This window comes from Lepidochelys kempii, chromosome 17 (genome assembly GCF_965140285.1).
Source record: "Lepidochelys kempii isolate rLepKem1 chromosome 17, rLepKem1.hap1, whole genome shotgun sequence".
Taxonomy (NCBI): Eukaryota; Metazoa; Chordata; order Testudines; family Cheloniidae; genus Lepidochelys; species Lepidochelys kempii.
This window is the reverse complement of record NC_136396.1, coordinates 4,739,941-4,766,167: the sequence shown is the minus strand read 5'-3', so window position 1 is coordinate 4,766,167 and position 26,227 is coordinate 4,739,941. Positions and strand designations below refer to the sequence as shown.

General features: G+C 50.0%; 1 protein-coding gene across 2 annotated transcripts in view; it reads right to left on the bottom strand.

The window, feature by feature from the left end:
• DOC2B (double C2 domain beta) overlaps positions 1–26,227 on the bottom strand; it is a 129,764-nt gene that overhangs the window by 18,934 nt on the left and 84,603 nt on the right. For both annotated transcript variants that reach the window (XM_073316013.1, XM_073316014.1), the window contains 2 exons: positions 9,384–9,510; positions 6,663–6,820 (listed from right to left, as the gene is read on the bottom strand). In XM_073316013.1, coding sequence (XP_073172114.1) covers positions 6,663–6,820; positions 9,384–9,510 — 285 coding nt within the window. The remainder of the gene's footprint in view (positions 1–6,662; positions 6,821–9,383; positions 9,511–26,227) is intronic.

Genomic DNA, 26,227 nt, shown 5'->3' with positions numbered 1-26,227 from the left:
AGAAATGCAATCTGCCACCATGATGTCCTTATTTGCATATCTTAATGAGATCCGTTAATTTCAATTATGTGGGGGTGGAGTTTCCAAACATAGGCTGGCCAGACTGAACTTAGTTGGCATTTTGTACAGACCTAGCAGCCATGCATCTGAATTGGGGCCCACATACTGCAGGTTGAAAAGGATCTATAGGGTAAAGGCACAGTCTGCAAGGTTAGCATAGGCACACGCACCATTCTATGGCGAGCCTTGCCTGCAAGACCTATAGTGGCACAAGATTCACAGGTAGCAGCTGACCTGCCTTTTGCTATGCTAGAAGGAAAGGAGCCAGGCAACAGCTGGGATCACAAATGCAAAACCTAGAAGAAATACAGGAGGTTGAGAATATATGTGCCCAGTTAAGAGAGCAGAGAAAGTGCATTTGTTTCTTCAAGTGGATGATGTTCCACAGAGCAGGGAAACAACCACAGGTAGCTTTGGACAGGTTCTCTCTAGTGACAATGGAATTCCCAGAGTGAATGGAATGTTCTTTGTATTCCTTTAGCCTCTTCCACCCTGAGGCTGGGATCTCCAGGTGCTGAGCAGAAACTCAGACTGAAATTTTCAAAACAGCTACAGCGTTTGGTCCCCCAGGTCCTGTTAATTTCCTATGAAAACTGGTTGCACAAATCTGACAGATGGATTTGAAAAATTTCAGCCTTAGATGTTAAGGCCAAAAGGGGCATCACACAGGCCAGAGACCCCAACCCAGTGATTCCAAACTCTCTCACAGTAATTAACCCACACAGCTCCATGTGAGACAGACAAGCATCATCCCCTATTTTAGAAGTCTCCCTTTCAAAGTGGAAACATCAGTCATTGCTAGAAAGCGATCCTGCTTACCTGCCCCAGAATGCATTCCTTAAGGGATAAACCGGGGCAACTGGATCGATAGGGGACTATCAGGATGTAGCCGCACTGAGAGTGTTTGCAGTACAAATGGCAAGGTGACCAAGAGGTATTCTCATGTAATTAGAAGTGGTTAGGCTGCTCACAGTAAGCATCACTGCCTGTACAGAACCATTATGCAGATTGGTTTTGCTACTGACATAATTGTCTCTCAGTATGGAACCACAAAATGTCATAACACCTGAGTACCGTGCATTGGACGGGGCTGATCACGTATGGTGAGAGCTACAGAGTGTTAGGTTGCACAGCACGACCCAGCTCCCGTTCGTAATGTGATGGTAGCACTAACGGTCTTGACTGGAGATCAGGGCCCTGCTGTTCTGAGCACTGCACATGTACACGCTAGAGACAGCCCCTGCCCTGCCCTGCCCAGCTTACGGTACATACCGATACAGACGTAACGCCCGGTTAGCGTTAAGGGTGGTATAGGGTCTGCCCAGCTCTAGTACTAGCCTGGTTCTTTAGCTGAAGCTGTAGTCTCATGGGTTTAGCACTGGCCCCTCGCTCAGTCCCTGGTGTGGGACAGGACGGTGGCTGTCACAGAACCACCCACCCCGGGGCAGCACTCCATGGCCAGCACGCTTCCCCCCCGACCCTGGCCTGGGCCTTTTTATTTTTTGTTGTGATTAGGGTTTGCAGAATCCCTTTGGCAGGAAGGAAATAAAAGTCAATCCTGTGCTCACGCTGCACGCTGCACCTGCTCTCTGACACAGCGAGAGAGAAAGAAGCATCTCAATTCACATCTCTGTAATTTAGCCACATCGAGTTTATGGGGCACAGATGGTTTGGACCTTCTTCAGACGTTACCGGCGTGGTTTCCCTGGGCAAGAGCCTTTAGCTTCCCTATTTTTTGAAAGCTATTCCCCTAGGAGAATAATGACCACTGGGGGATTCATATAAAAAGCTATTGCAGGTGCTCTGTCACCCTACAAGCATGGAGTGGAATAGCAATGAGGTCAGGGAGCTCATGGGGGTGTACTCCGACTCTGCTCAAACAGGCCATTTCTCCAGGGGCGGGGGCCACATTCCAGCTTTTAGACATCAGTCTTTTACAGGGCAAGAAGCTGGGTCCGGCTTTGCTGAATAACAATTCTTTCCCAGTGAACAATCACAGGCTCTCAAGGTGCAAGACAAAAAGAAAATGTGCCAACAGGCCAGCCTAAGAGCGAGGTGCAAGTACATCTGGGGCCTCCCATAGATCACAACCACCTGCTTCTCTGTTCAGGAAACTGGTGAGCTTGTAAGTTCTGCAACAGCGTCACACACATGAAATAGTTCCCAATAGTCCCTCCAGCTGCCTATCAACAATACAATTGGCACAGGCTGGGTTAGGCAGTAGTAATAAGGATGTCCTATATAGCATTTTGCAAACCTCAACATTGGCATCACAGGAACCACTTCATACACTGGCTGAAACGTCGCCACCTCTGGAGTGAAACACACCAGCTCCTAAGTAGAGCACAGCAACACCTCCAGTTAGGACAGGAAGCCTCTGTCTAACTGAGCTGAAAGGGGTGGGCGGGTAGGCAGAATGTAATTACCCACTTTGGGACTGAGCCATAGATACCGGTGTGAGCACACCTGCTCTGCAAAAATAAAAATACCACAGGCTCTTTAGACCACGCCTCTAACACAGTGCACCCGGGGCCCTCTTGGGTATACATGCACCCCCAAAGGGCAAGGACCCAGGAGTGGGGGGAATGCAGGCAGGTGTAGAATTAAGGATCCAACAGGCACAGTGCAAGCGAGGAGGAAGTTCACGTCTCAGCAATGCTGTATTTCTGAGATGAGCAAATGCAAGCTACCCTCTCCAACAGGCTCCGTTAGCCCATCTCCTCGGCCAGCCGTGTGCCCCTGCCAAGACACAATTCTGATGTCTGCAGATCCTGGGCTGGAACAGCGGCAGCAGCTGCCTGCTGTTTACAGGTCAGCTGATCCAATTATTTGTTAAGTGGTGGGACAGAGATGGATGGGGGGCAGGGAGGATCATTCAGAACTGGTCCACTACACGCTACCTGCCCATGCACTATGGCAGGGAGCGGTGGGGGGAGATCATAGGGATACAGGGCTTTTGGCTTTTTCAGCCTGGCTGATTATCTCAGGCCACCTCTCACCCCCCACCCGTCTCTGCACATGAACCAGCCTGAACTGGAATTCAGCATACACTATCGCACCAATGGCTGCGGGCTTCTTGCATCATGGCCAGCACAGCCTGAAACACGCAGGACTCCCTGGTTTGCTATGGGTGAGACTTTCAAAGGGGCTGGGGATGCCCAATGCCCATCCAGATCTAACAGGAACTGGATGTCACACTACCAATGGCTCGGAAAATCTCAGCCTGTTTCTACAGAGGCCTCCCCCTTGCCAGGTGCTGCACAAACACATCCATGCCCTGGGAGGTGTCCGAGGCAGTGAGAAGACAGAAGAAGCGGGTGAGAGGATCGGGCTGCGGGCAGACAGGACAAAGGAGCAGCACGAACCGGAGGCTGTAGAAGAGACCAGCCGTGTGTACAGTTCACAGATGCCGAGTCGCAAGCAAAGAAATGACCACGTCCTCCTCTGGCTTCCCTTTAGCCAGCACTGTCCTGATACTTACAATCACCAGCTGCTCTCTTAGCCCTGCAGGTCACTGGCCTGGGGCCCTGGAGGAGGGAGGCAGGAAATTGAGCAGGAGCCAAAATCGTAAACCAGGAAGGAGGCACCTGTCTGTGACGGGACCCCGGACGGCTGAGTTCTTACCTGGAACCAGCAGGTGAACGGCTCCATGTCCGGCTCCCAGTCCCCCTAACTCCTGCCCAGGCTCCGAGATAAGATTCACTCGAACATCAGGGCTTCAATATCATGCCCAGTTTGCTCCCAGTCCACAACAAGGTGTGTCCTGGCCTCAGCCTTGTCCTTAGCAGATACCTATGCACCTCACACAGCCCCCCCCCCCCCCCCCCCGGTGACACATGGGAAGTTTCTCCTCAGGGGAAGCTCAGGGCTGAGACAGCAATGGGGTAGAGGTTAGGAGGGAGGTGCTTTGGCAGAGATCCCAGGAGTGGCTGTGGGTCACAACTGAGGAGCATCAGAAAAACTACATGTGCGGGGGGAGCCAAGGGCTGGAACAGTAGGGGGGCTGCTGGTCAGGAGTGAAGAACCTTCAGAGAACATGTGGGGAGATAAGTTTACTGCATCATGTCTTGCTCCATTGGCTGCTGTCTCCCTTTCACAGGCACTGGCTTTCACCCCCAACTCAAAATCAGCCTGCTGCATAGCCCTGTGCTATCCTTTAAAATCTATGTAAGGGAGGGAACTGGCCTGAGTTATTCTTTGGACTGAATCTTTCCAGGCTTCCCCAGCACAGGGAAATGAGCTCGTATTATGCAAACTATCAGGTTTGCTGAATTAATTAGGGCCCTAATCAAGATTAGACATCTCAATTATTCCTCCAAACTCTCCCCTCCCTTCTCAACAGCCAGAGGCCTCTGATATGAAAGAGAGGGAGGAAATTGCCGTGCTGGGGCTCCACAAACACATACACGCCCCCCACTGCCACTGGATCGCTGCAGCTGCTTGTAGCTGTCAGCCACCATGGGGTGATGATGGGAAGCCTCCAAGCCAAATGGCAGTGCCGGACAGACTCCTGGGGTGGGGGATCTGTTGCCCCAGAGATAATTACCCCCAGCTTTGCTGACAGTCTCACACAGCCTCCCAATCAGACTCCCAGGCCCCCCCGCTGCTCCAGGAATTGGACAGGAACAAATTAAAGGGAAGCTGCGACTCATTACTCATCTGCAGGGCATTAATGAGGGAGCCAGATTGGAGTGATGCAAAGCCAGAACCACTGCGACCTTTCCCAGGCATGGTGCATTACACCATGAGCTGTTTGGGAGTGCGGATGGGGGACTCCATGCACGCTGTTCTGCTAACCATCCTCTCCATGGTTCAAGGCTCCATGCACCCAGCAGCTCCTCTGGTCCATGCACCCAGCAGCTTTTACAGTGCATGGACCCCCACAATCCCACTCACTGAGAAGATTCTGCTGCCTCCCTAACCCCTTCAGCACCACAGTGAGTCAGCATTCCCATTCCGAGATCCCTGCACCAATTCCCCTCACCCACTCAGTGTTTGGTAAGCAAAATACTATCTCCCAGGTTCCACCAGGAAGGACTCTGCTCTGCAGACTGGTGGCTTATGGCCCATACTGTAGGTTGGGAAGCGCCAGCCCTAGCAGGTTTTTGCTAACACGCCCTCGTAGTGCAGGTGCTTGGCCAGGTAAGTAGCGCACAGACGAATACTCCTGCTTATTCTTCTCCCGGATGAGGAACCTGGCAGCACTAAGAACGCTTTTCTCTGTCATAGCACCTTTGACCCATGGATCTCAAAGAGCTTTACACTGCTACGCCCCATACTGTCTCTCTGAGGGAGGCAAACAAAGCCACCCCTGTTTTTCAAGGCCACACAGGTGAGTCAAAGGCAGAGCTGGGAACAGAACCCAGGAAAGTTTGACTCCCAGTCCCCTGATCTAACCCTCTAGGCCTCCAGAGCATGTGCCAAGTTGCCTGATCTGACCACACGTGCGCCACTGGATCGCTCAAGTGCTCATCAGTGTGGGTGGATCAGAAGGCAGAGCATGGGTGGGGACAGTCTCTTGTAGGCTACTCAGGCTCCTCTCAAGGGGTTAAATATTCCTGTCTCATGATATGGGCACCAGCCCTGCATAATGTTTCCTGATTGCCTTGAATAATGACTTAACTGTGAACAATTAAATCATTACGTTAGCTTGCAAGGAAAGTCACTGGATCATGTCAGAAGCAATTGCCTGATCACTGTCCTCACACTGGCAACTAAAATCACATGTGGGACACCTGCCTCGCCCCATCTGTTATTGCGTCTTTACGACTCAAAGAGTGAGGCGGTTCCGGCTCACCAGAACCAGAGGATGTTGCCAGCTGCGGGCGGCACCGAACTGCCTCTGCCCTTTCAAGTGGCTATTTCCCTGCTGTCCCATCGTCTTGTAGCTGTAGCCAGGCAGCTGGGATTCCACAAGAGTTTCGGAACCCTCCCCCACAGTGCCCGTGGGCATATTTAGGCTCCTAAATACCTTTAAAAATCTGACCCTAGGAGACTTAGCACCCACCAGGCACTGGGCTCACTGTAACACATGGGAAGCCTTTTCTGGCTGAGGATGGGGAGGGGAGCGGGTTATTCCAAAGTCCTGGTCAGGGATGTGGAAGGGACAATCAGGATCATGTCCAGTTGCCAAGATTTCGCCTGCCTGCGATACAGCAGCCAGGACACACGTCCAGCGGTCGCCTCCTCACTGGGCGGGCTCCCAGGCCTGTGCTACACAGGGGGTCTGACCAGCTGATTGTAATGCCTCCTTCTGGCCGTAGAATTGAGGAATCATTAGGCGCTGGGCACCTCTGGCTCCTGTGACACTCCCAGTCTTCGTGGGCTATCTATCCAGGCTAGGGGCAGCTAACACCCCCCTCCACTCCCCCAGCCTCGTTGGCATGCACCGAGTCAGGAGACGGGGCATCGTCTTCTGGTCCCAGCACATAAGCCCATGGCCAGGCTAGTTTAAGGCTCCCTTCTCTCCACGCCAACTCTGCACAGGACCAGGGCTGGAATCCCCTGCAACAAACGAAGCCAGAAACAAGCCCTGGCCCTTCCGCCTGGTCGCTGGGGTGGATCGGCCGCCTCCATCTTCAAATCGCGCATCACGTACTTACGTTTTCACGTAGGGGTCAGAGTAGCCATTGGCATCCATGGCAGCCAGGTGTGCGCAGCGGATGATGCCGACCAAGAGACCTTGCTTCTGGGAGCTGTACTTGAGGGAGATGAGGATCCGGCCGCGCTCCTCTAGGGACTTGTCTTCTGTTTTATCTATCTGGGGGAGTTGGGGGAAGAGAAACAAGCACAACTCAGTGAGCTGTTTGTTCCATCCACAGTGAAAATCCCATTGCCACCTGGAGCATTTTTAAAATGTTTTTTTAATATTTAAAAACTAAAAGGAAAGGAAACTTCAAAACAAAAAGTCATTTTGAATGAGACAATTGAAACACTTGGATTTTTTCAGATTTCTTTCCGACTGAAGCAATCTGGCAAAATGGACACGGATTCACACAGTGTTTCGGGGTCACCAAAACTGCATTTTTCACCAGAAACCCAGCTCTAGCCTTCAGCCACCTTGTCTGGGCTACCCATTGCATCTGATGGACCTGGGCAGTGCAGCTACACCAATTACACCCGCTGCAGACGGGCCCCTCTTGGGCCAGTTCCCTGCTCTGGCGAGGAGCCATCCCAGTGGCTCTTTGCCTACAGCCTGGGGTCCGAAAGCTTACCAATACCGTAGCTCCACGGGCTGGGAGTCAGGGGCTGCTCAGGAGTGCTGCATGGGAGGGGAAACTCTCCTGGGCCCAGAGCCAAAGCGCATGAAACTCGGCCGACAGCACTCGCCTGGGGTGATAAATCACTGCCTAGCTACGATGAGGGCAGTTCAGGCCTGTTTGTTATTGCCAGGCCCTGCTTGCAAGCCGGGATTAAAAGCAGCCCAAATGATAACTAGTGGCACATCTAAGGAGGTTTTAGATTCAGTCACGGTGCCTCCCCCATGCACTCTTGGGCAAGGATTTCCTGGGTAGGGAATCTGGAGATGACTCATCCCAAGGCAAGCAATGTGTGGACTGGGCATGATGAGGCTGCTGGAGCACAAAGGGGATGTGCCTGGTACCCTGTGATGACCAAGGATGGGGCGGGTGCAACTGGGCCACCACCCCTCTGTTTGAATGCAACCCTGCACCAGGGCCTGGCTTTGCTCTTGCTCAGCCTGGGATAAGGCTAGTGGCTTCAATGGAGCATCTCCCATTTTAAATGGGTGTGATGGGGGCACGCGGGGAACTGGACCCAGGGAGTTTAATGATCCAATCAGCAGACGGATTGAGAGGCGGAAGGCTGAGGTTTCCAGCTGCCTAAGGACTTGGGAGAATTAATGAGAAGCGGGTGGTTTGGAAAGGCTCAGCCTGCAGGCAGCCTGCTTGCTCTGGCCCCATCAGAGTCAATGGCCAAACTGGCTTTAATGGCCTGGATTTCACTCCAGGGGTCTGACACGGCTCTCGCTCTCTCTTGCAGCGAGTAGCAGGAGACGCTCAGTTGAAGCCAATGCTGCCATTGGGAGGGTAGGACACCGAGGTGGCTGCACACCTCAGTGTATCAACATCCTTCACGGACCACTCGCTGCTGAGCCTACACGCCAAGGAAACACACAGCTCTCTCCGTGCACCTGCCTGGACACCCCAGCGGGACTAGAGACTGCAGTCATCTGCAACCGCCCCCCAGGCCCGAGAAAGGACATCTGCCATGAGACCCAGGAGCCAATAAGCCTTGCTGGGCTGATCGGCAGGACAAAGAGATTGGCTGGCTGTCAGGGCTGCTTAAGGGGAAGAAAAGGATGGATGGTTTTAAAGGACAACAGCATCTGTGATTTGTGTGTCCTGCACAAGTACATGGCTTAATATCCCCAAGAAGTGATCCGCACTGATAAAGGAGTCACTGCCCAGGGAAACATCCTGCAGCTCTGCTCCTCTTATCCAAAGGTGCTAGTGTGAGCAATTAGCCAGGACACCGGGCAGGATGACCTCTCCTCCCCACACTCTTCCAATGTGAAGAGTGGGATGAGCTGCAAAGCCAGCATTTCTAGGTGATCAGAGTTTAGCAGTTTGTTTATCCTACTGTAACAAGCCTCACTTCCATTGCACACCATGCAACACAGGACTGCAGGTGAACAGACCCCCCCTCAGATGCACACACTCCAAAAGCACAAACCCCAGCCATGTGAGCTAAAGGAGAATCTCCATTAGCAATGCGGGGTTTATGGCACATCGTCAAGTCGTTCTGATTCTATTCAATAGGGGGCAGCGGTGGCACACCCTAGCCTGCTCATGACCACACTTACACAAGTTCTCCTCCAAGGCTAAATAAGCTATGCTCTGGAGCCCATCACACCAAACCAAGCTGCGCTGCACGAACACGTGAGCTGGAATCTCTTTCCTCCTGGTGCTGTGGAGGGCTGCTGGCTTTGCATCTTTCCCCTCTGGCTGGCCCAAGTCCTTCTAGGCTGCCTTAGCCTGTCAGCTGCCATGGGGGAGAGGAGGGTGTCCTCCACCAGGCTGTTGCTGCTGGCCCCTTTGCAGCCCGGAGGCTCAGCAGCAGCTCTGCTGTTGGCATGCAGCCAAGCACGAGCCTTTAGAGGCAGAACTCACAATGGCCAGGCTGGCGAGGGGGCACTCCCTCCACACCCGTTTGGGGAGTGGGGCCCCCAAAGCGCCCCCTAAGCAGCTGAGGGAGGGCTGAAGAAGCAAAAAGGAGACGAGGCCAAAAGCAGAGCTGATCAGTCAAAGCTACATTCTACTCCACTGCCCGGTCACCCACCCCAGAGCCTTGCCCTCACTCACCGGCAGCTGCTTTTCCAGGCAGATGCTGAAGGTTTTGGTTTGGTTGGGCTTTAGCTTCTTCAGCGGGATTCTCGTCTCCCCGATGAACTCATTGTGGCGGAACTTGTCTTCGTCGCAGACAGAAATTCTGAAACACACACCAGGGGCAGGGGAATCAGTCCCGAGACAGGCTGGCAAAAGAGGAGGGGACAATCTGTATTTCCTGCTAATTGGGGGGTGAACTGAATGCCACATTCAGGGCTAAGCCTTCAAAGCACGGCCCAGACAGAGACTGAAATGAGCGACTCGCCACCCCAACATGAGCCAGATCCTTCACTAAGGGCTACGCGGGCACTGTCAGAAACGGGATGTCTCAGAGGTTTAGCATTTCTCAGTGCAGTGAGGGAAGCTATCTTCAGTGCTCCAAAGAAGGGGGCCCATACTCGACTCCTCCCCATCAGAAAGAGAGGGGAAGCAGAGCAGCCATAGGTGCACATTCCAGGATCACTGAAGTGCATTCCTTGAAGGATCCCAGACCACTTTACAAAGAGTGAATACATGTACCACCATTAAAATGGAGCCACCTCTGGTTTGGGGGGCATCAGCTGATGTACAGCCATGGAAGGGGTGAGACAATGTCAACAGAAGTCCACGGGCAAACTGAGTCCTGCAACAGCTCGTCTGATCTGTAACTCCCTCGCAGAGCGGGAAGGCCAGGGTTTAAACATGAGCCTCCACGCACACAGCGAACTGAGCGTATGCACTTTGGCTGGAAGGCTGCAGTCAATGCTTCTGCGCTGGACCCTGGCTGCAGCTATGTTGACCCTGATGGTTACACTGCGAAGCCACCCCTGACAGCTTTGTGCCAGTTCTTGACTTTTGGAATTTCACTCTGCTTGGATGGTGAAACAAGGCTGGTCAGTTTCATTATCCGGCTCCTGTGGCCTAGAACAAACTTAATAGATGTTGGGGACAGAGCGCTGGAAGAACAGGAGCACAGGCTGAGGTGGGGTGGGGGAGCTGGCCCAGGAGTGCCAGGGAATGAGAGCATAGTTTGCATTAAACACTGTTCAGAACACAAAACCTCCGGTGATGAACTCTTCCCTTCCCCTCTTCTCTGCTTAACACAAGTCCTGCTGCCGAGGCCCGAACTAGCTGACTGCCGCCCAGTCAAACTTTTCACTGCAAATTTTACACTCAGCCAAGTAAAAGGAGCAAATACAGGCACCTCCAGGCTGGAATCTCACTCCGCCACCACATGCTCTCAATGCTGGAAAGTTAAAGCAGCTGGAAATGTCACCTTGCATGTTGTTCCTCTGCGGCACTGCTTTTAAACAGCTAACGAGACCCAAAATGTAGCTAGAATAACTCAGCAGGCTGACCAGGGGCGATGCTGCAGATACAGCTCCAGGTGGGGGCTTCAAAGCTCCAAGCCCTGTAGCTGACAGACCAAGTTAGACTATGCTCATAGCTCATTTCCTGAGAGTGACAGCGTCAAGGGAACCACCGGTGGCTCTCAAACAATACGTGCTGGCGGAGGCAGGCTGGTGATCAAAGCAGGCGTGGGACTCACGCTCGCTCTTGCGTGTGCCAGTTGGCACCAGAGTGTGAACTGGAATAAGGCTCTCCCATGCTCAGCCCCCCTTGTGAGCAATGAAACACTAATGCATGCAACTCTCCTGCTTGCAGAGAACAATATAATGCGCCTGGCCAGCTCTCCCATACACACACACACACACTCGCATGGCCCTACCTCAGGGTAGAGGCCACTGGCTCGCTGCCTCTCCCCTTGATGGCTCATTCAATATGCCTGGCCAATTCGATCCACTTTTCATTTGCTGGCAGCTGCAGAGCATTCATCATTCTGGTCAGGGTTGCTCTAAGTTTAAAATTACACACATTAACTTGTTCTGATATAGCCTACAAGGCCAAAGCCAGACACAGTCACGGGTGGCTCGGAGAGACAGGAAATCCACACCTACAGTTCTGAGGCATCTTATCAACACCCAGAGAGATGCACAGCAGAGGGGTTCTTCCATTGCCTGAGATGGACAGGGGAAAACTGCCTACTCGTGTACTGGCACTTGGGCTACTGCAGGGGCATGCTCGTTCGCAGATTACTGGCCTGATCCTGAGCATTTCCACTGAAGTCAGCGGGAGTTGCAGGGTCAGGCCATAGAGCAGCAGGAAGCACTGCCGGGAAAATGGAGTTTGGGCTCCTGGATTCTAATCCCATCTCTGCTACCGATTAGCTGTATGACCTTGGGCAAGTCTTTTAACTTCATGCTCACCTAATGCTTGGGGCCAGCCTTATAGCGTGCTCTGAGATCTACAGATGAGACGCACCATCAAGTGCCAATTTATTCCTATTAATATTTACCAATTTGCATTACAGTAGCACCTAGAGGGACCCAACTGAGATCGGGGCCTCACTAGGCTGGGAGCTCCACAAACCTATAGGGAGAGACAGTCCCTGCCCCAAAGAGCTGCCAGTCTACTCTAAATAAACAAGGCAGCCAAGGACAGAGGGGAGGGGGAGGAGATGTGTTACTATCCCCATGTGACAGGTGGGGAGCTGAGGCACAGAGACTGAGTGGGATTTCCAAAAGCACTCCAAGTAGGTCTAACTATGAATGAGTTGGAAAACTCTGGCCCTAAGTGACTCGCCCAGAATCACGAGTCGGCGGCAGGGCTGGAATGGAGCCATGCCAGTCTGAATCCCAGCCAGCAACTCAGCAAGAAGTAGCTGTGTTTGTATTTTTGGCAATAGCATTTCACAGACTCATAGATTTCTGGGCCAGAAGGGATCACTGTGATCACCTAGTCTGACCCCCTGTATAGCACAGGCCAGAGAACCAGCATTCCAAGAAAATCCCTAGAGCAGATCTTTTAGAAAAATGTCCAATCTTGATTTAACAATGGTCAGCGATAGAGAATCCACCATGACCCTTGGTAAGTTGTTCCAATGGTTAATTACCCTCACTATAAAAAATGTATGCTTTATTTCCGGTCGTATTTTGGTCCCCTTCAGATAAGATTTCTCTTGGGGAGAGGCTGATCCATAAAGATCGCAAAGCACTATTGGCAAAAATAAGGCCCTAACAGATTGTTTGCTCCTCAGTACAGAGACCACCTCTGTTTGCACAGCACCTCGTGCAATGGTGTCCTGGCGACTCCTAGGCATGGCCACCGACCAAATAATAAAACAACAACATTGGTGAGGTCTACTCACATTTCAACTCTGGAACATTACATTCTGCCTAGCTAAATCCTCTGCCCGTTTCATTTGGGTAAAGGATTCTGCTTCACTTTCTGTCGCAAACTGGTTCTGTCCTGCACCTCAGTGGTACCTGTATCTGAGTTGGTGTTTGAAGAGATCCTGCAGTTTAAAAGGTGCCATATAAATTCCTATTTCTTAAGGTTTCCTTGGCTCCGAGTGGAAAGAAATAATAAATATTGAGGGGAAAAATCCATCTGTATCCAGAACACTTTAATTTTTGTGTATGAGAGAAGTTATCATGTGGGTTTTATTAGAATTTTAGAGCCCAGGAGCAGAAGTGGCCACATTAATTTTAATTAAAGAATTCATGCATTCAGAGAGGTTTCACATTTGACATTAAAAACTTTCCCAGCCACCAACGCGCAGCTCCCAATCGTTGATCTCCAGGTATTTTTTCTTATGGAAACTATTATTTGCAGGATTGTCTCTTACTTTATGTATGCACAGCAGGATATGTATTATTTGCAGGATTGTCTCTTACTATATGTATGCACAGCACCTAGCACAATGGGGCCCCAGACTCTGTGCGGGTCTCTAGCCACTATGGTAATAGAAACAAACAATTTATGGGCCCAATCCTGCAGCCTGGCCCCCTGAAGTGAATGGGACTCCTCACCTGAGTGGGGATTGGGTCCTACATTTCCAAAGTGCTTTAAAAACACAAACACACTGTTCATAATTATATGCATCACACTAGTGCTCAGCAGCCCCGATTTAGATCAGGACCCCATTGTGCTGAATGCACAGAAATAAAAAATAGTTCCTGACAATCCCCAAGGCCCATCATGGATGCTGGGAACCTCACTTCCCTTTCGACTCGGTGTTTGTAAGCTTCTTCGGGGGTGTGTGGGTGTGTGGGTGTGTGAGCTCCTTGGGGCTGGCACAGGTGTGTCCGTCTGTCTTCCAGGAGCTAACAATAAATAGGGTAGCCCGGATCAAGCTGTCCTGCAGACTCAAGAGCATGAGTACCAACCTCAGGGCAGACTGCTAAGACCCAGGGCACAACCCCCAAGTGGGCTGAGTTCTATATTTAGATTTCATCAACCAAGTATCCAGTATATATTCCTCAGGCAGTATAACAGCCAAACCATGGAGTCACAGACAGCCCCCTTGGGCATCCCCATCTGTCTCTTCATCTAGACAAGACTGTCTTTATGAGTGATGGGCCCTTGCCCCACGAATCACAGCAATATTCTGGTTATATCCAGTCCCAAAGGACCAGTCACTCACCCCAGGTCAATTGCACCTTAGATCTCACACCAAGAACAACGCTAGTAGCCAATCCTATCATAAACTATGTACTGATTTATTAGTAGGAAAAGGAAATAAGAGAATTATTTACAAGGTTAAAGCGGGTAAATGTACACACCCAAATGAGCTAAAGTCTTAAGTTTCAGAAGGTAATAGAAGGAAGCTCTAGCTGTCCTTTAGGGCTAACGCAGGCTAAGCAACTGAGGATCCCTTGCATAAGTCTAGAAACCCCTTGCCCCCAGAGTCAAGCAACAATGAGGTCCAATTCCTCCTTGTTCCCCCTTCTGCTCTGAGCGGCAAACTCAGCTGATGGGAGGAATTAACTTGCAAGACTCATCTTCATGTGTGTATGGAGGAGGGAGCGGGGTGGAGGGGGGGAGTAACAACAAAGTGTTTTGTCCTTTTCAATGTTCCAGTCTAGCCTGTCTGGCATTGATAGGCCTTCCTTGTCAGGCAGGACACAACACCTTTGGTTGGGGACCAGCATTTCACAGGAGTTAATGTGTCTCTCCTGTCTGGTGGCTTACAATGCAGATGCTCAAATATCCCTTATGCCTTACAATATGGGATATAGGTGGCAGCAACTCACAAGCATTCAATGAAGTCTAAACGCTAAACACATTCTTATAGTTCTAATACCTATTTTAACACCACCAGCACACAGCTGAGCCAGACTGATTCCAGCTCTGTAACTGTCAGCGTTCAATTGAGGCCTGGGGACCTTGGCAATGAGCCACTACCTAGCCTGCCAGCCTCAGAGCCTGATCCCCCATTGTACAGCAGCAGACTTCGAAAGGCCAAGGTTAATGACCCACTGTCAGAGATGCTGAGCATCCACAAGTCCCAGCAAATCAGTGGCAGCTGCAGGTTTGAAAGTCAGGAGACAAGGACCCAATGCAGCCGCCTTTGAAGTGAACAGAAAAATTGGCTTCAGCGGGCTTTGGATCGGACCCTCCGTGACCTGCCCAAGGTCTGCGTGAGTCACTGGCACAGGGGGATGAGGCTCAGGGTTCCTGTGGCTGGCGCTAGGCTGGAACGTTGGACCACTGGGGTGCAGAAGTTGCGGTGTTGTGTGTGCAATGCTTCAGGCACCCAGGCAGTGGAGCTGCAACACCTGCCAGGCACCTTTCGCTGCCTCTCGGAAGCGCTGCCTCTGGCTGAAATTCAGGGTCTGGGGAGGCAACTGCTGTTTGGATGAGGAATCAGTGAAGCAGGGGCAGGGCATCTCCTCTGTGAGATTCGTGAACATTCTCTGCTGACACAAGCTCCTGTTTCCTGGAATGGTACTGGGAACAGACCTGCCTGCAGACAGCTCCCTTGTGCCGGAGTCTCAGGCCAGGTGCCTTTCTGCCTTGTTCCTCTCTCTCACTCTCCAAGGATCCACACAGGCATGGTCCCTCAACAGAGAGACAGCCTATGACAACAGGATTTTGTCTCTCAGTGTAGGAGTATCACCATGTGGACAGAAGCCCTCTCCAGCCAACACAGCTGTGTCTACACTGCGGGATTTGCCAGCATAGCCGTGTCAGTCAGGTTTTTCCACATCCCTGACTGATGTGGCTATGCAATGCAACTTTTAAGTGTAGATCATCAAGCAGCAGACACTCAGCAACACGCACACTCTGTTGCTCACTGCCCACACACCAATTTGGTCCCAGCCCCCTAGTTTGAAATCCAGTAAACCCATTAGCTGTACACTCCCCTCTGGGTCACGTGGCCAGGTCACGTGGCTCTGGGTGTCGGCCCTTTCCTTTGGAGGTGAGTGCTTCAGGCACCTGTTTGCTTTAACAATGTTTCCAACCCACTTTGGTTCCAAGACACCTGCCATTAACACCGGGCTTTCATCCCCATAGCTTGGCTGCCTTGCAGTCCATGCAGACTGTCTACAAAGCGCATGCACAAAATCCTGACAACGCGGCTGGGTTTCTCGCTCTACCCAAGGCATCCCACCTGGGCTGCCAATGCACGTGGACCTTGCTGCTCCTCTCCCTCCGGTTTCAGAGCACGCTCTCACGCTGTGTGTAGGCGAAGAGGGATGAGAGCCCTCCCAGTGCATCAAGATGAGAACAAACTCCCGCGTTTCCAAGTCGCGGAGATAGTTGATGCGATAAGGTTGTCACATTTATTTTAATTACAGTGGCTCAGTGTTCTTTTCCATGAGGAACTGGGGCCAAAACCAACATAATTGGAATAATTTAAATGTTACGACGAGTGCTTCCATGCATGCAGGATAAATTTTTTTTTGTACAGGGAAGAACAATTAAAAAAAATGTGACCAGTCTAAACGATCAAGGCAGCAAGAGTGCTAATAAATGTGTATGCTAACAATTCCAGAGCCTGTATTAGCAGCTAATGAAATCACCAGAGATTGGTTTATCATACTGGAGTCTATTCTCTATTCCGTGCTGGGGAGCACATTACTAGCAGAATCCAGCACAAATCCAGCAGGGGACAGATTCCCCCCACCTCACCCCCTCTATTGTTTCCTATTAGAATAAACTTGAATTTGGATAGAATTTTTTGAGGTTAAAGCCAAGGAAAGGACCCCAAGGGAACCCTGAAGAAAGTCCCCACATTAACAAGGGCCGCTTCGCTCCCAGGGAAGGAGAACCCTTTTAGAAGAGATGGACTTAAAGCAAAGCAGCCACAAGTGCGGATGCAGCTACAAAACATTGCAACTCGCCGGGCTAGGGGTTGGGGAGAGAGGAGATGGGGAACTTCTGGCGTGAGAATGGGTCCAGGGGACGGCTCATCTCCAAGGGCTGCATGTGCAGAAACAGCACCTACAAGGATGCTGTCCTAGAACATGCCTCTGGGTGCTAGCAGGTGAGGAGGAAGCCACGTCCCAAGCCCTCCTGCTCTGACTCATGCCAGGCTAGCTCACCAGCCTCTATCTTCCCACTCCTGCTCTGCATTGGGATTGCTCAATCTCTGACATTCTGGTCAGCTTTGCCTGCATGTGGCTCCTTGCACCTTCTCTTCCCCTGCTGCTTTCATCTAAGGTACTTATCTGTCCCCGACATCCAGACACCTCTCAATGTTTAATGGATTTATCCGCTCAATGCCCAGTGAGGCAGGGCTCTTACTCCCATTGTACAGATGGGAACCAAGGCACAAACAGGGTAAGTGACTTGCCCAAGGCCACACAGGAAGCGTGTGGCAGAGCAGGGAATTGAACCCAGCTCTCCCAAGTCCTAGGCCTGTTCCCTAACCACTGGACCGTCCTTCCCTTGAGCCTAGACATGTACATAGAGACAATGTAAGCCACCAAGGTGCATGTCTCAGTCCCTCTTTGCTCCTTTCTGGGACAGCAGGCAGCTAGAACAGAATCAGCCCTCCTTGATGCAGTACAGAATCGCAGCCTGCCATGATGTTATTCCCCCTACAACAGCCGGAGGAGTCATTTCCATTGCAAGATGAAAAGTCACATCTAACTAGGGGCTATGCAGGCAGTCTGTGGCTACTTTAATGGGCCACGGGATTCTATGGTCCTTCTTTTAACCCTCCCCTTCTTCCTGTGGTAATTGGCTGCTTCTGCCATTAAGCAGGAACCCAGTAAGCTTCCCAGACCTCTCTCATGCTTTGCCCGGCAGCAAATTAACAGAGTAACTTAATTACCATGTACTTTCTTTAAGCAATTATTATAGCTGACCTCTTGCAAAAGTCACTTTCCTCAGCTGCTGAGTAAAAACAGAAAGCGCAGCCAGAAGTGCCTATAAAGAATAAGAGTCTGAACTGCCTAGCGCAGGGTCTCTCAAACTTTATTGCACCACAACCCCCTTCTGACAACAAAAATTACTACACGACTCTGGGAAGGGGGACTGAAGACCAAGCCCCTCCGCCCTGGGCAAGGGGCCAAAGCCCAAGCCTGGCGGGGGGGGGGGGGGGGGACCAGGAAGCCAAAGCTTGAAGCCCTCAGCCCTGGGCAGTGGGGCTCAGACTTTTGGCTTCAGCCCCAGGCCCCAGCAAGTGTAACGGCAGCTCTGGGTTGACCCACTTTGGGGTCCCAACCCACAGATTGAGAACCACTGGCCTAGCATGTATGGGCATCACCCCCCTCTACTGGATGGAAACAGAATTGCTCAGTTGTCTGTCACAGGCCCTGTACTGCTAGCGGGGAATCTCCTTGCGCTCAAGTGATGGGGACTGTAATTCTGGATCTGCGTTCTAGCCCCGCTAGAATCTGCCCTCTGATTCTGAGTGGTCAGGGTGTGCAGAGGAGCGATACCTGAGACGAAAGCCAGGATTTGTTACATATCTAATCTTGCTGTGGGCTTATTTGTTTGCTTATTTCATCCTCTGAAGAATTAATGTGGCAGACTTCAGTAATGAGTTTCTGTTTGCAGAGTGCTTTGGAGCTGCAAAGCCCTGTACAAATGCTAACCTTTTACCAGTTACTACTATCCATGTGAGGCTGGTCCTCACTCCAGAGGCTAGCGCTAAGCTCCCAAACGCAGCAGCCTCCCAGCTAGGGGTTTATCTTCCCACCATGGACCCAGAGATATGAAAGACAGAAGAGAGCCATTTGGGTTTCCTAAGCCTCTTGCCGTCAGCACAGGAGTGTTCCCTGGTACAGCCCAGCTGGGCCATCTGTCACCAGCTGGAATTGTCGGAGCATTCTCTGCGGTGGCCTGCGAATCACCTCCCCCAATCCTCCAGATACACCCACACAGGGCTCAGCTGCACCACAGCTGAACCCAGCATGGGCCAGTGTGGAGTGGGAAGAGGGCAGCTAGGGCATGCAAATCTCATGCCTTTGGGTACCTTGCTCCTTTAGGCCTCTCTGAAAATCCCAGCCTGGATACTTTGCACCCTACTGACACCTGGGGGTTGGTAAGATCTGGGGCATCCTCCCCAATACATCCCAACTGATGCATTCAGGACTCGCAGGAGGCAACATTATAAGTCAGTCCCTAATGGCTTGTGTGTGAACACACATGCAGAACAGGGGATAAACTCCACCAGGGGGAGAGAAATCCAACCCCACACCCTGCTGTCCCCCATAATGCTCACGTGCTGAGCCCAGCCCCTGGTTATGAAAAGCACAGGGGTTTATGTAGGCGACTCTCCTTAACTTTAATCACAGCTGTGGATTGGGTAAGGCGAAGGGGAGGGAAAGGTGCATCCAACTGGGATGCTCCCACCCAGCCATCCCCAAGCAGGGATGGGTGGAATATTTTATAGGCAATTCTAGCGGTGTAATCGCCGGACTCCTTTCTATTTTATGGCGCCTGTGGCTGTCAGAGGATGCTGGAGATCAATGCAGAGCTCCTTCCACCTCAATCGAGCTGCATTAGCACCATTTCCAAAAGCCTTTCATCTCCACAGAATCCAGTGAAACCCCCTTCCCTAGCCAGCCCTGTCTGGTAATGACATCGAGGCCAATTCACTTGAATCGCAAGGCATCAAAGATTGCTTGGATGAGGAAAGACACATAACACCCACACTCAATACACAACTGAGCCAAGCTAGTTTCGGTGCTAGAAATCCACAAGCAGCCACTACCAAAAGGAGGAGATGTAGCTATTTCCAACCTCAGATCTTCTCAGGAGAGATTCAGAGTAGGACTGTTTATGTGAAAACCAGAGAGACAAGGTGGGTGAGGTGATATCTTTTATTGGACCAACTTCTGTTGACGAGAGAGGCAAACTTTCAAGCTTACCCAGACCTGAAGAAGAGCTGTGTGTGGTTCAAAACCTTGTCTCTCACCAGCAGAAGCTGGTCCAATAAAAGATATTACCTCACCCACCTTGTCTCTCTCATATCCTGGGACCAACACGGTTACAACACCACCGCATGAATCTATGTGAACATTAGTATTTACCTCCGACGAGCTAAATAGTCTACGTAAATCTCAACTTCCTAATTGGTTCATAAGAGGTAATGCTCCCTCTGGTCCTTGGCCCTGACCTGCCTTTGACAATGTTGATTCAGAAGTTCCACTAACGCTTCTTTATGTTTTTTTTTCTAAATTAAAACCCCCTGTTACGCCTCTGAAATTCATGGCTGTACTGGAGAGATTTTCAGACACTCCTGCTGCAGGCATGCAGAATGCAGGTCACAATCCATCCTCTGACTTCAGGATTCAGTGAACATTAGTGTTTCTCACCCTTTGAAGAAAATATTGACCAAGCCTCAGTCAATAACGACCTCTCAGGTCAACATATGTTGATAACCATAACTCAGTGCCTGCTTATTACAGATGGGCAATGTAGCCACAGAGAACATAGGAATGGCCAGACTGGATTAGAACCCAGGTCCATCTAGTCCAGTGCCCTGTCTCTGACAGAGGCCAGCACCAGATGCTTCAGAGAGAGGTGGAAGATAGGGATGTAAAATATTAAACAGTTAAATGGTTAACCGGTAAGCATGAGTCTTACTGGTTAACCCACCCTAACCGTTAACCCCAGCCCTGGGCCGACCCACCAGCCGGAGCTCTGGGCCAGGCAGCCGGCGCAACCCCAGCCCCAGGCCGGCCGGAGCAACCCCAGCCCCTCGCCCTTTAATCAGTTAACCAATTAAACAATATAATTTTAATGGTTTAAACAGTTAACTTTTTAAACGATATTTACATCCCTAGTGGAAGACTCCCACAATAATAGATGTAGGATAATCTACCCCCTCACCATTAGGTCTCTTCCTGGTCTCTGATAGTTCTAGATTGGCTTAAGCCCCTGAAGCATGAGGTTTAATATCCCTTCCAGAATTGTTACCACCACTAATCATGACAACTCTGGACCTCCTCCTCCTGGGATCTTTGAGTGACTTGCCCAAGGTCACACAGCGAGTCAGTATCTGAGCTGAGCTGGGATGATCTCTTTGCGTGTGTTCATACAGTGCCTAGTTCAACAGGGCCCCAGGCCAGGATGGGGGCCCTGAGTGTGACCACAATGCAAACACTAAATAATAAAAGAATCTAGAAACCATCCTTCCCAGTCTCCACTTCTACCCACAGGATGCTTCTCCACTACCCCAACATCTTCTACAAGGTAACCCTAAAAAAACCACAACTTGGGAGCCCCGAGTGCCTGCAAGGTCTTTCTTTCCCAGCTATTACCAGGTGACACCAAACACTAGTACCTAGCTGGTTAGAGGTTTAAGCTGCTCCTGACACTAGAATCCTCAGCTGTGGAGAGAGATTTCTCAGACAACAGTGCAGTTTACTGAGTAACGACAATACCTTTGCAGAAGCGGCTTCATTAAAAGAGCTCTAATTAAGAAAAACGGACAAGGCAGCAGGAAAGCACTAAAATGCACTTGGCAATGGACACCTACCAGGGTGGTCAGTGGGACAAATCACCTGACACACACAGCGCACTTGATAAGACTCACTATGAGCTGAGGCAGCCCCCCCAAGATATCTTAAGAGCAAACTGACTCCAGCAGCCTGCAGCCTGGCACAGCGAGCAGCAGTCATGCAACTCCGGGCTGGTCGCCTTGTTACCTTTCCTCTATTGGAATACCCAAGTCATTTGTGACTAAAATAAAATTATTCTGAGCCAAGAGCCAGGCTGGCTGCTTCCTCTCCTGCCTGATCATGCTGCCAGAGAGGGCTCTTATTAAATTGCCTTCAAACGCCAGGGGCAGGAGAACTATGATTTCATTCAGCAATAGATCGAATTTTATTAAACTTTAATGAAGTCTGCACAAGTGCAGCTCCTAATGTCTTGCTTTGGAGAGACCCTCACCACCCAGGCTACCTCGCTTATACCAGTGTGAATCCAGAGTAAACCCACTGCCGTTAATGAAGTTACCCCGGCTGAACAGAGACTGCAGACTGCCTTAAATTAATTCCTTTTCATCCAGCTAATACAAGGAGTCTGCAGACTGCACGTCTTTCCAGCTATAAACTCCTAAGAGGGCTCCAGCCAGTTAACTAACAAATGGCTCATTTCAAACTGCAGGCGCTGAAGCAACAGGCCTCCCTGCTTAACACCCAGTGATCAGTGCTTTCCAAACCTGGGGCAGGGGGACAGGATTTGCCCCCAATATTATCACAGTGCAGTTAAACTGCTTTGCAAGTGGGAGTTGTAACAAGTCACGAAACAGAGGTAAAGCAGGCGGAGAGGTGCCAAGGGTGCTGTCCAGGAGGACACCAGGACAGGAGCAATGATACACACTGCCTCAGGCTCTCACACCTTAGAGGGCATGGGCTGCCAGAGAAACAAGGTAGGGGGAATGTCTTTGGGACACCAGGCTTTCACAGCCAGGCCCATAGGACCAGCTTACACACAAGCTGAGGAGTCTATCAGTTTTCTTTCTGCTTATGGTTTTGCTCTTTTGTACCAGACCTTCAGGAAAAGCCCTTACTGACCGTGATTAAGTTTTTCCTTCTGCTGAGCCATGAATCCACCTTCTTGTATTCTAAGAATTCTGTGGGGAGCAAGCTGAGGGTTTCCTCTCGGGGTCTGGAGTTCAGAGTGAGTTTAATGTTGGACATGGCCAACCACATCCCAAATATGTTCCAACCCTGCTGATGATCCTCCACCAATTAGGTATCTCCAGCTACACAGCTCTCTTAACAGCAAACAAACAGAGGTGCTGGCTGATTGCACATAATGGCAATAATTTGCTTACAGAGTTTCAGTGGTGCTCAGAGAATTTTCATCTCCATGCTAAATCTATAAATGCCTTTTCCGCACGGGCAGTTAATGAGTCATGTCTTCATTACTTTGCAGAGACCACTCTGAGCTTCAGGAGAGAAACCAGTGGAACGATAAATGCTCACTGCATGTGGAGCATCATGTTCCCTTGCTGCATCTTAAACTGTGATGCTTTCAAAACTGATGGATGTTTACTTGAATCAACTTAAGGCCAAGGGTCCATGCTTCACGCTGTGAGGGCTGAATGCTCCCAACAAAGGCTGTGCATGCTTGCTTATATCAGGATGTCTTGGGCTGATGGCACATGGTCTGAAGTAGGCTTTACAATGGTCTTAGCCCCCTGTTGAGCCCGCAGCCTGCAGAAGTGCATGACAGAGGCAGCCTTGCAAGAGAGCGAGTGCAGAGATAAAATGGCAAGGAGCAGGGAGAGGGCAAAGCACACATAAGAAGGAACATGGGTAGGAAAGAAACAGCTCAAGGCTGTGCGCTCTCAGCAAAAGCGGCTTTAAACAAAGGGTTTCGGATCCATTGGAGGGAAGGAAGGGTCTCAGGCTGAACACGGGATGCTTCGTTCTGTTATTGTGTGTCCACCACAGACACTGGGCAAGAGGATGGGAGCAAGGGCTACTGGCAGGGTGCCACAACTGGTCCTAGGTTGTATACAATTGTGTCCCCTATACAGCATCAGGGCCTGCCAACGCTGTGAAAGGATGCTGTGTTGGAACACCTTTTAAGCTGCACAATGTTAACACACACCAATTTTGGGCTCTGCCAGACTCCCTGCATGACTGCAGTTGAGTTACTTTACCTCTCTGTGCCTTAGTATAACAGGCATAATGACACCTCCTTTGTCCTGTCTACTTAGCAAGCACAGGCCAGGGCAGAGACTGTCCCTTACTATGTGTATGACAGGATGGGAAAGGGAACTAGAAGTGCAGGGAAGGAAGCATTTAACAGATGAGAGTGCTTTCAGCTTTCTTAGTACAAGTATATGTTAGATAATAGAAGCTACCATTGTGACAGAGGCAGGAGGCTCCCAACACTAAGCACAGTGCAAGCATATAACAAATCATAATCCTGTTTAAATTCACTGCCCATCCAGCCATCACGTTCAGTGCCAAAACCCAATTATCCCTGACCAATCAAGAACCCCATCCAGTCCTCAGCCTGTCCCTTTCTCAAATGCCCAAGGACAGTTAACACCTTATCCACCAGTAAAATGCAGCCAACTCTTTACTTTGAGGAAGGTTGGCAAATCCAGGCTCTGACAGTCACAGTGTGAGGCAAAAAACCCTTTAGAAAACAGAAATTCTATGTGTTAAGTTTTTGAGTTTAGGAACCTTCAACCAATCCCCAAGAGGCTGAAAATACGTAACCTATTTATTTAAATTAAGAGGACAGTGTCTTAAGAGATTTACCATTAACCAAGTCAAAACCAGTCGCTCCATTAACCAGTAAAGGGGAAAAGTTGGACCAACCACCTGTTCATTAGTTACTCCATTATCGGAGCACTGGACATGAGTTAGCATCGAGCACCAGGGGGCAGCACTTGAATCTGCATTGGACAGACAGAAAGTCCTCTTTCCTTGTATTGCGAATGTTGAATGATGCCAAACCATTAAAACTATTCAAACTCAAGTCCCACTAAAGCTGAATTCTCACTCTGAGCAACTCATCAGGATGGACAAAGACAGCAAACAGGGGTGGAGAGAGTCAACCCGCCCACAAGCAAGCCATATCACATTGCTACCGACCAGGTACGCTCTTCACCCACGCAGAAGGGATCCTGTTGGCTGACAGCTAGAAAAAACTACGCTTTTGTAAAAAAACAGAGGCAGGGTGGGGAATTCCCTCTGGGTTCCAAGAGAATTAAAGCTATTCATCGTAAGTGCTGCAAAGTCAATTCCCTCCAAGGATGCAGTTATTAGCCCATCAGTAAGAACTGGGTTAATAAGATAGCAGAGGCTGCAATGGAAATGGACACAGATGTAACAGGATGAGGTCCCGTCGACATTCTCGTTTGGATACAGCCATCTATCAAGGAGTATCAGGAGTGTTTGTGCCTTTGAACAGAGGCTAACGGTTTCACAGGAGACATGTTAACGTTTACAAGAAAGCTCCAATGCCAGTAGAAACAGGATCTTTCTTTAATTCACATCAGCAACCACAATCCCTTTGACCTGCTCGGTGCACCCGAGTTATTTGCAGGTTGGGATGTGGATGTTAAGTGTGCTGTCATCTTCTCTGCCTATCAGGGCTTTTTAAACATGCTATGCTAGAAGTGTATGAGTCTTGTATTTCATTGCAGCGGGAGTGTCACATCTGTTTGCAGCTCCCCACCTAGCCCTTCCCTTTGGTAACAGATGTAATTCAATTACACTTGTCTGAATTTTATTACAAGAAATCAATGCAATGGATTTTTGTATACTGTGGGTTATAAAATCTGATCCATGACAAACCGCAGTAGCAGAGCATCTGTCAGAAAGTTTGACTTGGCCATTATGAGTCCTTTAAAAAAAATTCCAGCCCCCTAACCCTAATCATATTCCATCGAGTCTCCCGTTTGGTTTGATGGCTTTTAATAGGGACTTGTTCCTGTCTTTGGCTCCTCGGTTTAGTAACGGTAAGAAGTATCTCCGGAGAAAACGAAGAAGCAAGTGAACAATCATTGCTCATTAAACTTTATTCTCCCTCCCACTGAATCAGGACTTTTGGGTTCTATTTCTGACTACCGCTGACTTACTATGTGATCCCGGGCTCATCACCACCTCTAAATCAGAACGCACAACTGTATAATAGATGTAACAACCTACGTAAGCTTGGGAAGGAGGGGAGAGGCTTGGGCACTTAGTGCGTTCCCATGGGGGTTCTCAAACTAATTCATAGTGTGATGCACATCTTATAGATAGTGCCTCTCATGGACACATCCCTTCCTAGCTGCAGTCCCTCTGTGTCTCTGTGGCAATTTCAGCAGGTGCTTAAATGGAGAAGTAGGTGTTCAGGTTATGCCTAGCTGTCCTTTAAGGACATCTGCCAGCCAGAAACAAGGAGGAGGAGCCAGTGTCAGGTGACCAGCCAGTACACTGGGGACAATGATATGGACTTGCCTTGTGAAGCACTTTGGGATCTGTTGTGATATAACAGCAAGGTGTTGTTGTGACTCCATGGGCCACTACCAAGAGCTCCACTAACCAAGGCTTAGGGATATCCTCATTAAAGTCAGTAAAGTATTTTGGGAACCTCAAGTGAAAGATACTCCAGAAACATACCCTCTTTCTCCCCCCCTCTCCATCTGTATCTGTTGTTTCTCGTCTTATATTTAGATTGTAAGTTCTTTGGGCCAGGGTCTGATTTTTGTCTGATATTTGTACAGCACCTGGCACAGTGGAGTCCTGGACCATGACTGGGGCTCCTGGGCACTACTGTAATACTCCTAATAAATACCAATTGTAATGTACAGCACCTAACAATAGCAGTGGGGTCAGGGGCCATAGCAAAGGTTCCTGGGTGCTCCAGTAACAAATAAAACATTAAAAATGTATGTTATTTATTAGATGTACTCAAGATAGTTAAGTGACTGTAAGCAGACTACGCAGAGTTACAAAAGGATGTCACGAAACTGGGCGACTGGCCAATAAAATGGCAGGTGAAATTCATTGTTGATAAATGCAAAGTAATGCATTTTGGAAAACATAATCCCATCTATACATATAAAATGATGGGGTCCAAAT